At 43.1% G+C, this 15,241-nt stretch overlaps 1 protein-coding gene across 1 annotated transcript; it reads right to left on the reverse strand.

Moving 5' to 3' along the window:
• Positions 1-4,086: 4,086 nt before the first annotated feature.
• Positions 4,087-14,959, reverse strand: ENPP5 (ectonucleotide pyrophosphatase/phosphodiesterase family member 5). Its single transcript, XM_026507322.4, has 4 exons — positions 14,475-14,959; positions 11,295-12,158; positions 9,639-9,815; positions 4,087-6,458 (listed from the first exon to the last, which is right to left on the reverse strand). The coding sequence occupies exons 2-4, from the start codon at positions 12,121-12,123 to the stop codon at positions 6,031-6,033; spliced, it is 1,434 nt and encodes a 477-aa protein (XP_026363107.2). The 5' UTR covers positions 12,124-12,158; positions 14,475-14,959; the 3' UTR covers positions 4,087-6,030.
• Positions 14,960-15,241: the final 282 nt, after the last annotated feature.

Raw genomic sequence — 15,241 nt, forward strand, 5'->3', positions numbered from 1 at the left:
GTATCAAGAAGGCAACAACTCTAAGTGTTCATACCTAAAAGCAGAGCTTAAAGTTCATGAATCAAAAAGTAACAGAACTCAAGAAAGACTCTATCAACATAATTGGCAAGTTCAGCGCTCCTCTCGTAAGTAATTGATACAACAACTAGACCAAGAAAAAAATCAGTTAAGGACGTGGAAGACCCGAGTGTGATATCAACCACGTTCACTTACAGGATGTGTGGAGATTACAGACCCCACCTCAGAAGACATATTCTTTGCAAGAGCACACACACAATTATCACCAAGATAGATCGTATGCAAGACAATAAAACAAGTTTCATAAATAATCTCCAAAGATAGCAGTCTTACAAAGTATGTTTTCTGATCACAATGGAATTAAAATAGATTCAATAACAATAAGATCCAGAGAAGCCTCAGATATATCTCTATTAAACAATACACTTCTCTTTTTTTTTTTTAAGATTTTATTTATTTATTTGACAGAGAGAGAGACAGCCAGCGAGAGAGGGAACACAAGCAGGGGGAGTGGGACAGGAAGAAACAGGCTCTCAGTGGACAAGCCTGAGGTGGGGCTGGATCCCAGTGGGATCACGCCCTGAGCCAAAGGCAGACGCTTAACAACTGCGCCACCCAGGCGCCCCTAAACAATACACTTCTAAATGGCAGACCAAATTCTGTAGAATGCAGCTAACGCAGTGTTTAGATGGAAATTTATAACCTCGAATGCTTGTCTTGGAGAGAAAGAAAGATTCAATATCAATGATTTAAGCTCCCACTTTAGAAAGCTAGTAAAATGAAGGAAATAACCCAAAGTGAGTGAAAGAAAGGAAATAATAAAAATAAAATCAGAATCAATGAAATAAAAAAGACAAAAATTAATAAAGCCAAATTTTGGTATTGTTAAGTGTTAATAAAATTGATAAACCCCTAACAAGATCAAGAAAAGAAAAAGGGAGATAACACAAATTTAGCAAGATCAGTAATAAAAGAGGGGCCATCAATTACAGATTCTACACTTACCAAGAGGACATCAAGAGAATATTATGCCAATAAGTTTGACAATTTAGGTAAAATGAAATTCCTTGAAAAATACAACTTAACCAAAATGGATACAAAATCAAATAGAAAATCTTAATAGCCTTATTTATGTCTATCACAAAAACTAATTTGTCATCAGAAATGTCCCCACAGGGAAAGCTCGCAAGTCCAGGTGGTTTCACTGATTAGTTATGTCACACATTCAAGGAGGAAATGATTTCAGCCAAACTCTTACAGAAAATAGAGAAGAAAATAACATAATGTCCAACCTGGTGTATGATGCCAGTATGACAGCGGTACCAAACTCTGACAAAGATGTTTAAAGAAAACCACAGAACGATATCTCTATGAAAAGAAATTCTTTAACAAAACACGTAATTGAGTTTAGCAGTATTTTAGAAGGATAATTCGCATAAGTGGGATTTATCCCGGAAGTGCAGCGTTAGTTTGATATTTGAAAATCAGTGTTATCCTCTATATCAATAAGGAAAACAAGATCATGTCAATAAATGTGGAGAAAGCATTTGCCAAGGGCACCCGGGTGGCTCAGTCGTTAAGCGTCTGCCTTGGGCTCAGGTCATGATCCCAGCGTTCTGGGATCCAGCCCCGCATCGGGCTCCCTGCTCAGCGGGAAGCCTGCTTCTCCCTCTCCCTCTGCCCTTGCTTGTGTTCCCTCTCTCGCTGCCTCTCTCTCTGTGTGTCAAATAAATAAATAAAATCTTAAAAAAAAAAAAAAGCATTTGCCAAGATGCAACACCTATTTATTATTAAAAAACAACCACCACCAACTCACCAAATCTGGAAGAGAACCTCAAGCTGATACATGTGCCACAAGCCTACCGCTAATATCATACTGATCATGATATCATAATAGAGTAAAGCTACAGCTGATACTCTTGAGTGGTGAAATGCGCCATGTTTTTCTCTAAAATCGGGAAGGAGGCAAGGCTGTCCACTGTCATCACTTTAACATTGCCCTGGAGGTGCGAGCAACTTGGTAACACACGAAAAAGGAATCATAGAAGATTAAAAAAATAATACAACCGTCATATCCACACATGACATGATTACATACACACAAAATCCAAGGACTCAGACAAACTAGAAGCTTGCCGAAATTGCTAGATATACGGTCAATATAGAAAAATCAAGTGTATTTCTATATATCATCAGAAAATGAAAATTTAAAAAACTTGTATCATATATACTGGGATCAACAAGCGTGAAATATCTCGGGATAAGTCTAACAAAATATCTGCAGAATTTTGCACAGGAAATTATAGCATCGAGTGGGATTGAGAAAGACCAACATGGGGCACCTGGGTGGCTCAGTTGGTTAATCGTCTGCCTTGGGCTCGGGTCATGATCTCAGGGTCCTGGGATCGAGCCCCCTCTCCGGGGGAGGGGGGGGTCTGCTTCTCCCTTTCCCTCTGCCCCTTCCCAGCACTCTTGCGCGCTCTCTCACAAATAAATGAAATCCTTAAAAAAAAAAGTATGTCATATTGATCATTAGTAACATTTAAAATAGGGGAAGCTATTCTATTGCGTTCCAAGTCGGGACAGGGTCCCCTTTAGCCGGAGGGAGGAGGGAGTGATTGGGAAGAGAACTGAGGATCTTTCTGGAGTACTGGTCATGTCGTATTTTCTCTCTCTCCTCTAAAGTGACAGTTACATGGATTTATTCACTTTCTAATAATTGGCCTCATTTACTCTTTGTCCACTTTTGAGTATATTTTACCTCAAGGAAGTTAAAATAATATATTATTACGAAGAAGCAGAACAAGCAAGAACTTGGGAAAACTAAAAAATACTTTGAATGTGTAAAAAAAAAACAAAAGGGCTACGGCTTGGAAGATGAAGTGTCTCAAGGGGTGTAACAGCAAGGTGGGGAAAGATTATAAACGAGCGACCAAGTCAGAGGCTCAACGCCCAGCTCACACGAGTGCCCAAACGGGGAAACAGACATGGGACGAGAGGAAATTATGAACTAAGACGCACTACGGAAATTGGCTTTAATGAGAAAGAGATAGGAGCCTTTCAAATAAAAAAGCCTTCGAGTGACAAGGGGAGTATCTTAACAACTGTAAAATTTCAGGGAACTGAGGGCTTCAAAACAAATGTTATGAAAGCGGAGCGGGGTGGGGAGGAGGGCAGGAAGGAGCGGAAGGGAGGGAGAGAACATAAATTGGCTTAAGACTTCTTCATAGCAACCCTAAAGGCAGGCAGCGGAATGCTATCAAGTAGGAATACATTTTCTTGTACAGCTTCTCACTTTTCCAGGAGTTTGTTTTTATTTTGCATCCCCTGCCTGTCAAGGACTGAGTTGTGTCCCCTCAACATTCATTCTGTTGAAGCCCTGTCCCCAGTGAGCATCAGATGGGACCCTGGCTCCTGCTTTCAGCTGGCACTCCTATGGGCACCCATGTCGTTCCACAGCTGTCAAGGGACCTTGTTAATTCAGGGGGTTGAACGGTCCCTAAAATCCTTCCCGGCTCTGGGGATTCTCGAGTCCGTCCCCCTCAGTTAATGAACAGCTGCAGAAACTTACCAACTCGAAGAGCTAGTATCTCCATTAGATTTTCTAGGGATAATAGGCTCTTGTAAGGAAACTGACGTTAACAGGATTCTAGTTTTACCTGAAGACGTCAGAGAGCATTTTGAAAGCAGGTATAAATTTAAATGTCGGGTGGCAAAGGGAGAAGAAATTCCACAAAACGTACAGTGAAGACAAATCAATTAACAGATTGTACAAAACAGCTGATGGGTGACGTTCAGCAAAAATGGCAGGTGGGAGGGAGGGACTCCATTCTTCTGACCTTAAAAAAAATTCTCACAATTAGTAAGATTAGCTAGCCTAAAATTCATTTCTGTGCTAATTTGTGTTCCGTGCACACATGCAGATAAAACGCCAAAAAGCTCTCAAGGTATCGTGAGCGACGAGATGGCCCAGCAAAGTTTAAGACGACTTTCCTTCAGGTCAACTCTCCTGCTGATATGTTACAGGAAACAAAGTACACGTAAATAAAAGAAACCATGCAGCAATCCAATATTCAGATCAGAATTTTAATGATTTCACCGATGCTATAGCATTTGCTTTCCTCTTACCACTAAGGCAATTCTAAAATGAATTTAATGCAACAATTCTTAAATGTACAGACAGCATTCGAACAGTAATGCGTTTAAATCAACCAATTTCATCTTTCGGTCATTATACTAGCATCTCAATAATGCGGGTTAAGTTCACAGCTACACAGCCAGCCAACGGGAGTCTAAAATGTCTCATTCAGAGCTCAGACTTCTCAAGTTTGCCATCTACCATCTAACTTCTCAGCTTTTTCATGTCAGTCCACGTCCAGGAATTCCATTCTATTTGATTAAAAGGCTTTGTAATGAGATTTAAGTTCTAACCTTTACTAGTATCATCATTTAGAAAATAACCCGTTCACTTTTAGGGCTCAGCTATATTTTTGAAGGTAAAACTACGTTTGTTCTTTACAGCGGCTTTATCCTTTCTTTCTAGATACCGGTGCCATTTAGCCCATTCATTAGCCAGTTTGTGCATTAATATACACAAAATCACAGTATCATCTATGGGCCATCTGTCTATAAACTGGTTTTTCAAGGAAGACTGTTCTTTCCAGGGTTTTCTCTTTCCTCTAAGAAACGACAGGTAGACCATCAGTCCCCCCAACCTATTTCACAGAGTTGAAGCACAGCTTCGGTGGTTGACATGAGAGGAGCTGAGTGACCAGGCAGATGTCTGTGAACCTGACTTCATCTTTGACCCCGAGCACCTGGTGGGTGCGTGTCCCCCTACTTCATGAACCGAGGCTATGATCTCGGCTCCCCCTTTCAATACCTGTCCCTGCTACGAGCTATTTCACAGGTTTCTGCCACGAGGCACCTGTCAGCACTGCTCTGGGGACAGTGAGAACATCTCAGACGCAGTCCCACCTCGTTTTCCTTCCCTAGCTCTGCAGAGCCCTTCTCACGGATCGAGCGGCCTACGTTTCACCTAACACGGCTTGGGCTCTCTTACAACTCTGGATCTGCAGAGGCTCGTGCTCTCTCTTACTACTTGTTACCAAAAAGAAAACATTGTCGTCTCTTATGTGATTTTTAATGTGATTAGTAGCGATTCAGTTTTCAAAGAAGCAAATAACTAGAGAACAAGAAGAAAAGCTTATTGCTGGGATGGTCTCCAATGGCTTCTGGTCACAGCAGGCCAGTGCCGGACTATATAGGAAGGACGCAGATATCATGCTGTCTTCATCATTACAGAATCAGAGCAAAAGGACTCCTCAGAAAACAGCAATCATGAATTTCATGACACATACGGTATGTTTAGAATGAATCTGAGTACTTGAACCTTTTTTTTTTAAGAAAAGTAAAATGAAAACCCATGTCTTTCAGAAAGAAGTGTGAGAAGGAATGCCCACAGACGCATCCTGCTGTTGGGAATGCATCTCTCCAAAATTCTATTTCATTTCCAATAGTTTTGACTTTCTTTTTGCACTCCTGGTTTAAGGAGTCAAGATTTTGACATTTTTCAGGAATTACTAGAAATTTCATTCAGTTCGAACAGCAAGTATTCTATGATGTGGGCAGAAAAAAAAATTATCTTTTTCAACCAAATTATAAGACATAATCATCAGTAAAGTGCATTTCGTATAAAAGCACCCATCAGGAGAGTCATTTCAAGTGCAATAGGTAAGTTGCTCTACATAGCGCAAAGCTGCCAAACATAGACATTGTATGTGCCAGGTCCACAGAAAGCAGGATTTTATCTACCCCTAAGCCGGAGAGTAACAGAATCAGACTTCCCCACTTCAGTCCTTTGTAGGTATGCGTGTGTTGTGTGTGTGTGCACGTGTGCCTGTCTATGTATGTAACTGCCTAATGAGCTGTGCACATGTCTGAAACGGGTTTCCTAGAACTTGAAACCTTTCAACACTGAAATAAGTACCCCATCTCCGCTCCGAAGTCGCATTAGGCTTGTAATAACGGCTGAGCGATTTCAGCCTGCATCGCTGGTAAGGCAGGTATCTGACTGCGAATTAAATGTTTGATGAAAATTACAGAAAAGACAATCACCAAGATGCTGCCGAGAGCCACCCCCAGGAAATAAGCATAGGACTCCTCGCGCGCGTCTTCTCCGGGCGGGACGCTCCCGTGCAGGAGCGTAGGGCTCGGCGTGGGAGGAAGAGCTCCTGGGGTTGCCGGGCGGAGCAGATCCTGGACGTTCCTGAACGATCCGTTGTGTGGCAGGCCCGTAACGTTGAGGAGGTGGCAGAGCAGTGGGTACAGATCTGTGGAGTTCATGGCTTCTTTCGTGAAATTCCTTCTGAAGGCAGGACCGTGGGCTAAAAATATCGGATGCATGTCTGCTAACGCATTATCGTAACCGTGGTTGCCTACTGGAAAGATCACAGGAAGGAATAAGTTAGCCCGCTGGAGGGCATTAAAATGAAAATAACTGTTGTATCGTCCAATTCTGAACTTAAATGCAAAGGTTAACTAACTGATCTTTTAGAAGAAAATAATCTTTTAGGAACAATCTCTGCTGTTGTCAACGGCACCGTTCGCTTTAGAAAATGGAAAGTCAAATTGATGACAAATCTTTCTTGCAGGCGGAAACGACCTGAAACAGCAGAGGAGGAGGGTAAGGAGCAAAGCTGAGCCAAAGTCAGGGGAAAATGAAAGTGATTTTTTTTTTTTTTTGGTGGCCGGTAAACTAATATGCAGTTAAGTACTTGTTAGGTACCTATTTTGTTCCAATTATGTCGTAAAAATAAAGGGATAGAGGTGCTCTTAGTCATAAAGACATTAACTCATCATTACCAACAAAAGGGGAAACATAATTAATAAAGAAAACAAAAGACACCACAAAAATCACACCCCTAAGGGCAGCTACAAACCACTACCGACAAATACAGGTCAGGACTTTTGGGTGAAATCTTGATACTGGTGGTTCAGATCAAAATGGAATTTAGCACTGTGTGCTTGTGTGGCTACAAATACAGGGAACAGGGGCGCCTGGGTGGCTCAGTCGTTAGGCATCTGCCTTTGGCTCAGGGCGTGATCCCAGCGTTCCGGGATCGAGCCCCACATCAGGCTCCTCCGCTAGAAGCCTGCTTCTTCCTCTCCCACTCCCCCTGCTTGTGTTCTCTCTCGCTGGCTGTCTCTCTCTGTCAAATAAATAAATAAAATCTTAAAAAAAAACAAAAAAAACAAATACAGGGAACGCTTTAGAAGTCTTCTGATGTATCAGGAGATACAAAACAAGCATGAAAACTCCTTTGGAATAAAAACTGCATTTTACTTTATTATTGTAATTTTTTAAGAAGGCTTAAAAATGTGTGGAGTGTGGAGCCCAATGTGGGGCTCGAACTCACGACCCTGCGATTAAGACCTGAGCTGAGATAACGAGTTGGGCGCTCAACTGAGCCGCCCAGGCGCCCTACAGGGAACATATTTTGAGAACCACTGCTTTTGGACATTAGGACTTCATTCTTGTGGAACTCAGGCTGAGAAAGAATGTACTGGGCCCATAATTATTTGTTGAAGAAATCATTATTTCATATATCTATTTGTTGAATAATCATGTTGAACATAACATAACATAAACAGGAGCCTTGTTAAGGTTTGCTGTCAACAACAGGTGTGAGTGATCTCCTGGGTAAAGTGCAGTTCACCACACCAAAATTTCAGGAGAGCACCTTCGATGTACGTTAACTGTACGTTTAACTGTCCTCAGAGACAGCAGTCCTTTCTGGAGCAACCCTTCTACCCTAAGAGCTATCTGCACGATACACAAGAATCTGAACATCTAAAAGCAGCAATTGTTCTCATGGCCAAAGACATTTTTTTGAAAGAAATTATTTTTAAGATTTATCTGAGAGCGAGCGACCACACGTGCATACACACCAGTGCGGGGAGGGGCAGAGGCAGAGGGACAAGCAGGACTTGGTCCCAGGACCCCAGGATCATGACCTGGGCCGAAGGCAGATGCTTAACTGACTGAGCCACCCAGGTGCCCCCAAAGAAATTATTTTTAAAAGCTTTCTTAAAACAGCTCCCCTGGTGTGAGTAAATATCGCCTTACAGATCATTACTGCGTGTAAAACCTGTTTTAAGAACCAGAAACAACGCACCTTTTTACAAAATCTGCCGCTGTGACTCCATATGTACTACAAATGCCATGGTCAGGCAACTGCTTCTCTTTCGTCAATAAATAGGATAGGAACCCAATCCTACCTGCAGAGACATTTCTGTACATCTCTTAGATACTGTATCAAGGATCAAGGCTGAAAAAAGCCTTCTGGGTACTTGTGATACAATGTGGTTCCTTCACTACCCAAGTAACAGAGGAGAAACAACTCCCCGGGAACTGATCAGTAGTCCTGTTAATATCTATGTCCACCAGGAAAGCAGAGCCCATGCAAGGTCATCCACCAGAGGGACGTTCATAGGGGGACTTGCTATGAAAGTGCTAAGAGCTGAGAAGCACCTGTGGGGTGGCAAAGTTACCCAGTCAGTAGCAACAGTGGGAACCTCCTATGGCCCCTTGGCCCCTGATGGCTAGAGGGACAGAAGGGAAGACGTGGTTAGCAGAGCTCAAAAGCCAGAGCTACCCAGTAGGCACTGAGGCTGTAGAGAGAGAAGTTGTCCGGAGGGAGCTGGGATCACAGAGGAAATGAGGTCACCATTAGACACACAGCCTAAGATAGAGAATGTGCGGGACCAATATCCTGGCTTCTTCCCAACTCCTGCCTCCCAAAGTCCTCCAAGTGTCTCCTATTATTCTGACCACACCTACGCAGAAACCAGTTGGCAAAGGAGCCTGGGAAATTTAGTCAGTAGCAGGCAGTCCCTGGCAACACGAAGCAGAGCAGGGAGAGGGCGGGGAGTTGAAGGGCAAAGATGCACGTGACGGGCCCACTGAAGAGGAGTAAAACCCTGTGGATGGCTTTTCCATTTGAATAATCTGCTAGAAGCTATATAAGAGGAAATTACACAGTAAGGGTAACAGAAAGCCCCTTATTTTGCATGTCTGAATTTCAAATGGGATTTCCAGTACATTTAAGATTAATTCGGTGGCAATATCTCCACAATTGTATCACTAGCTATTAGAAAAACACATTTTGATATATGATCCTTCATGCCATATGCACTTCTTTTCCGAAATGTTTCCAAGGTATAAAACAAAGGTGGCCTATATTTGGTAGAGCCAAGAGGGCAAAGGAAACTAGAAAGCTAACAACTGCAAATAAAAAGGGAGATTACATTATTATGAAATCGGAACACAAAACTTATGCAGAAAATCATTCAATTTGTAAATTTCCAATTAGGTTCTTCTCCAGGAACATGATGGCTGTCATTAGCAGTCTGGGTCACTCTGCCTATCTTTGGTCTGATGACTTCCAGAGCAAGGAATGTTTAGGGGCTTACCTCTTTTTAAAGTCCCAAGGATCTCGGATTTGCTACTAATGTAGGACGCCAGCTGGTTATCTGACTGGTAAATACACTGCCGTGTTACCCACAGCCTCCACTCCAACGAGCAACGATACAGAACGGGAAGGCCGGTGCATACTCACACAGAAAGTTATCCGACTTGTTCTGTACAATATGCCACCCTTCGTCAGCCACGGCTATGATGGGTTGGATGCGATGGTTGTACTTGTAATGCCATCTTTCTGGAACCTCTTCTCTTTCGTAAACAGTAAGATTAGGATGGGCATGAGCTAGGGCTTCATAGACTTCATCAAATTTACCTCAAAGAGGAAGGATACGGAGAGGCACTCAGTACCAGGCACTCACTGTTCACAATCAAGGAAAGCACCCAGGCAACAGAGGCCAATGACTACTTCTTCCTTGCTGACCCCCGACTGAGGTAAACCACCAGTGGACAGAATACAGGGAGACTTGAAGTTACCTGAAGACTCATCCCCTTGAGGAAAACAATCTTGATGGGGACACAGAAATGACTAATCTTCAGCTGCATGTAAATTCACTTTACAGAATTTAAGAGCACATTACATAGAACTAGAAATCTCTACCCTAATGGAAAGACTTAACTACACACACACCCCCTCCCGACTGGGGGCACTAAGTAAAATGGCCACCCAAACAAAAAGAACGAAGTTCTGATAGTTTCAAGCACAGAGATCTCGTGACTACAGGGCGAGGCAGCCCTTGAGAAAGGGCAGACCGGTGGTGGAAGGCAGCTAGTGCAACAGAAAGTTCTTGAATACCCTGGAGGTATGGCAAAAGTACGCCCTGTAACTTCAAGGGCAGTGTCTTTAATCCTTTTCTTGTGTTTCAAATCCATTTGTTGGGGCTTCCTCCCTGCCTCCCAACACCCCAACACAGGACACATTCCAATTTTATAGGGAAAATTGAAGCGTTACTGGGATTTTCTCAAACCACAAAAGACTTGTTAGTTGATACTGAATTTGTTAAAGCGTTTGTGTGCAGGTGCACACGTGTATTTTAACATTCGCTGTTTCGTAGGATCCTCTTGATTCCCTTGTGAGGGCTGTAAGGCTCGTGTGTGAGGTATCCAGCTTTTCAAAATCTGTTCTCTCCTTTGATACCTAGATTAACTCTAGTGGGTGATAAGATAGAAGTCCTAAGTCCGAGTCTTGCTCCGTACTTCCTTTGTGACCTGGGGAGGCTAACCCTGAGCGAGGCTAACACCTGTCTCTAAAACAGAAGTAGCATTTAGGTGACAAGGTTGGTATGAGGCTGAGAGGAAAGGTTCGTAAGAAGATCAATGTATTGTGACTTCCTCGATTTACAGACAGGAAAAATAAATCCTCAGCTTGACGGATGCTTTCTCCTTCCTATACTGCACTGCTTCCCTATTAAGCAGGCCCTATAAAAGAATCCACAGAAGGCTAAATTTAGGGCTTCCATAAAGTCACTGTCGTTGCATGCTAATTCTGTAGGTCTCTTTCCATCTCAATTTTTCTGAGAAAGGAGGCTGTAGCTTTCATCATATTTGGTGGTTCCAAGATGGTTAAACCCATCTGCCATGAATATAGAGAGAACATCAATTTCAAAATCCTCAGGAAAAGTGAAAAACTACATGCTGAGAAAAGAGATTTTGCCTTTTTTGGAGTCTAAGGATTAAACCCTAGAAAATTACCATGACACAGGCAAGCATACTTTGAAGACACAGAAACAAAAATTCCCCACGTACACTGGGCACATCGAGCCCCAGCCCCAGGTCACCACTCAGTCAGACTTACCTTCTTTTGGCAAGATGGCCGCTACTGGAGACTGGTCAATGAGGATATAGTGGTCTTTATCCAGATACTGATCAAGTTCTATTATCCTTTCCTCAGAACACTGGGTCATTCCGTGATCACTTGTGATGATGAGGTTCAGAATGTTCCACAACTTGGCCTTTTTCAGCATTTGTATGAGATATCCCAACTTGTTGTCAACATCCGAAATGACAGGCCCCATGAGCGGACTCTCAGGTCCCAAATGGTGGCCCATATCATCAGGGTCTTCCCAGTAAAGAAGACCGAGATTTATGGGGTCTTTTGATGTAAACCACTCAATAATTTTGGCCACTCTCTCTTCAAACGAAACAGACTCATTGTAAGGCATGTAGTGAGTAGGAAAGGTATTATGTATTCTTACGTCTGCTCCAGGCCACATGGCCGCACCACTAGAATGTTCAGCCCTCTGATTTGTGATCCATATTGGTGTCGCTTCTTCCCAAAACTCAGAATCATAAATAGTCATGTTATCCAAGGAGAAAGATTTATTCAGAATAGGATCAAACATGTCATTTGCAACAATCCCATGATTCTCTGCGAAGAGGCCAGTTACCAAAGTATAATGGTTAGGGTAGGTCTTTGTAATAAAAACGTTAGTGACTTGCTTCACATGAACACCATACTTCATAACATAATGAAAATGGGGTGTTGGAACTCTATATAAGTAATCCCAACGAAATCCATCAAATGAAACTAGTAGAACCTTTTGCTGGTCTGGCTGGAGAGAAAATGTAATTGAGAGTATTAATGCAGCGAGTATGAAGGATACCCAGAGGAGCTTTGAAGTCATTTTCAAAGTATTTGATCAGTTCAGTGTAAAATAATCTGTATAAAAAACACACACGAGTTAATGGCAGTATTTTTTTTGGTATACTTTACCCAAAACTGACAGTGACAGTACTTAGTAATCCCAGTTATATCATGAATCACAGCCTGGGAAAATCATGTTGCTTCATCTAGACCTGGGGCTACCTGCGTAATAAAGCTAAGAAGTTCTGCTGCATTTTAGAAACTGTTACTTTCCGAGAATTTATCAAAACATTTCCCAAAGTAATTAAGTACACTCCCCAAGTATCATTTTAAAATATGATATAATTTACTTTTGAGAAAAACAAACACTTTCAGAAACTTCTGCAGGGGACTCAGACTTTTGACTTCTGATCAGTAAACTTTATATAGTCAAATTAGTATCTATGAATGTATTTCTTATGATTAGACCAACTACAGGAAGCTAGAAACAAGGAAGTACCATTAGCAAATCCAGTAACAACGCTTTAGAAAAAAACACATATATACTTCTGTTTTTCAAAGCCAAGGCCTCATGTTTTGTTCATCACAATTTAGGGATGTCACTCAAGAAAAGAGAAAATAGATGAACTTGATTTTCTTTTTTTAAAGATTTTGTTTATTTATTTGACAGAGATAGAGACAGGCAGCGACAGAGGGAACACAAGCAGGGGGAGTGGGAGAGGAAGAAGCAGGCTCCCAGCGGAGGAGCCTGACGTGGGGCTCGATCCCAGAAGGGCAGAATCACGCCCCGAGCCAAAGGCAGACACTTAAGGACTGAGCCACCCAGGCGCCCCTGAACTTGATTTTCTGAAGTGACATAAAATTTGTGATACTCAAATATACTTGTGAAATGTAATCTGCATTCATTTATTTCATAATTAAAGCAGAGCCTTCTTTAAACTAAAACAGTTTCTGTATGAACAGAAACATAATTCTGAAATTTGGTGTTGACTTTCTGAAAGCTAAAAGTCGTCAATATTTAATCTTAGTGATGTGTGTGTGGAAAAGGCGCTTTGCCAGGATTAAAGACTCCCTTTGGATCAAGGTTGTTGGTTGTTTTAAAATCTGCATTTAAGTCTAAAAAGCTTTTATTCTATTCAAAAAGCTAACAAAAGGCGATATGGATAAACAACCCATATGTAAATTTTGTGAGCTCTCCCTGGGCTTGCAAATCAAGCAAGGACTTGTGGTTCTCTCCTTTTCCTACCCATTCTTGCATGAAGGTATTTGTAAGCCCACCAAAACTTGGATCTATCCACACGTTTGTGCCAAGAAATCTCAATTCAGGTTTTTGACACCTTGCTAATTTGAATATGCTGAAGATATTTTAAACCTGAAAAACAGATCCTGTCTTGCCTCGCTTCCTATATTACAGGTATAGGTAAATAAAAACTGCTTGACGCGCCTGCTTTGCTTTCAGATACAGTAATTTTTAACTATGATTTCACCATACCTAGAACATTCCGTAAACTGAAATTGCATTAGGTATTGGTCTCCAGACAATAGTTCAAAAATTAAATTTAAAAACGATTTCTCAAATGGCAATAATGTTTCCAATTCTGGAAGGAACATTTAAAAATCATTTCCAATAAGGAACTCCAACTGTATTTACTAACATCTGGCTGAGGATGCTGTTTCCCCTCCCTTCTCCCCTCCTCCTTCACCTTCCTAACACAAGGAAAGCTGTTATGAAGCAAATATAATTTAAGGCTAAAAAAGATCAACTACATGAAACACTTGATTTTCCTCTAAGTAAATTAATTCAGCAACTGTGGTAAGCAGGAAAGAACTGCTTTCCTGAACAAAAGAAAATAAACAAAGGCTAAGTGTTGTCTACAGCTCAGGAATGTTTGTAAGAAGAATGAACATTATCACATCGATGACATAAAGGAATAAACAGAGAGGTGGGGGTGGGGATGAAAGAAATCTCAGATTTCGTTCTTTTCCACGCACAAACTGCTGCACAGTGCAGTGGAATCCCTAGTTCTGGGTCCAGATTTCACCGGGCTGCTTTCCAGTTTCTCCTCCCCTCCAATCCTTCCCCACAGGCAGCCTTGGAAATAGAGGCAAGGGGAGCCAAGAAGCGCGGAGAAGATGCAAAGTGAAGGAGTCGGTGTGTTTAGAGGGACTAGACGTCGAGAGAACGACGTAGTGCCCCATCTTTCCCCCCTGGGATTCCAACCTAGTCACTAGGAAGGGTCGGGACATTCAACACGTTCGCAATTCGCAGACCTCCCGCCCACCGAGGCCGGCAGGTGCCCCCCACGTGGGCTGTGCGCGTGTGCGGAGGAAAGGGGGGGGTGGTCTGAGGGGACCACAGGACCAAAGCAGCCCATTCCCCTGGACTCTTACCCTCGCAGCGATCCGGACGGTCCGCATGAGCTTGGGACGAGAGGACGGAGGGTCAGGAAGGGGCTCCCTCACGCAGACCCGGGGGCAAAAGCCGGGAGGTGGCAGAAGCGGGGAGCGCCCCTTGAACTTGCAGCGGCTCACCTGCACGCAGCCTCGGCGCAGAGCACCTGACCAGCACCGCCTCCCGGCCGCAGGTCCCGCCTCTTGCCTCCTATTGGCTAGGGTAGGTCGGTTCCCTCTGCTGGGCCTGCCAAACCGAGGCCGGGCTCTAGGAGTCGCTGCACCGCCTGCCAATCAGCGGGCGCGGGGGGCGGGCGTTGCCTGCGTCTGGAGGGTGGAGGGGGCGCAGCCTGCGGGAGTGGAGGGTCGCGGGGAGGCACCAGGGGTCGGGGAGGCGAACACGCCCGCTGCTGGGTCCTCGCTGGGGCCCCCTCTCTGCCTGGTCACGTACCCTCCTGCGGTGTGGCGTTTTCTTGCCGGCCGGTTGTGTTGTAGTCGGTGATGCAGGAAGATTATAAAGCGCTACCCCCGTGGTTTGTCAACACTCATTGTTTTGGTTAAAAGTACTTTTATTTTATCTGATCTCTCAAGGTTTTTTTGTTATTCTGTTTTTTCTTATCAAAAACTGGTGACTTCATACCCTGGACTTTGCTCTGAGGAACACTTGAACACCCCAGAAAGTCGATGGGACAATGGCGTTTTAACTCTTTATTAGCTGGTGTGACCTGCTTTACCTCAGAAAAAATCTCATTTAGAATAAGGGTTTA

Source organism: Ursus arctos, unplaced genomic scaffold (assembly GCF_023065955.2).
Source record: "Ursus arctos isolate Adak ecotype North America unplaced genomic scaffold, UrsArc2.0 scaffold_29, whole genome shotgun sequence".
Lineage (NCBI taxonomy): Eukaryota > Metazoa > Chordata > Mammalia > Carnivora > Ursidae > Ursus > Ursus arctos.

What these genes read in the sequence shown, in the direction of transcription:
- ENPP5 (XM_026507322.4), bottom strand. Translation starts at nt 12,123, where the DNA reads ATGACTTCAAAGCTCCTCTGGGTATCCTTCATACTCGCTGCATTAATA. An exon ending in GGCCATCTTGCCAAAAGAAG is followed by an intron (nt 9,816 to 11,294) that starts GTAAGTCTGACT and finishes TTCCTCTTTGAG; the next exon opens with GTAAATTTGATGAAGTCTAT. An exon ending in CAAGTCGGATAACTTTCTGT is followed by an intron (nt 6,459 to 9,638) that starts GTGAGTATGCAC and finishes TGATCTTTCCAG; the next exon opens with TAGGCAACCACGGTTACGAT.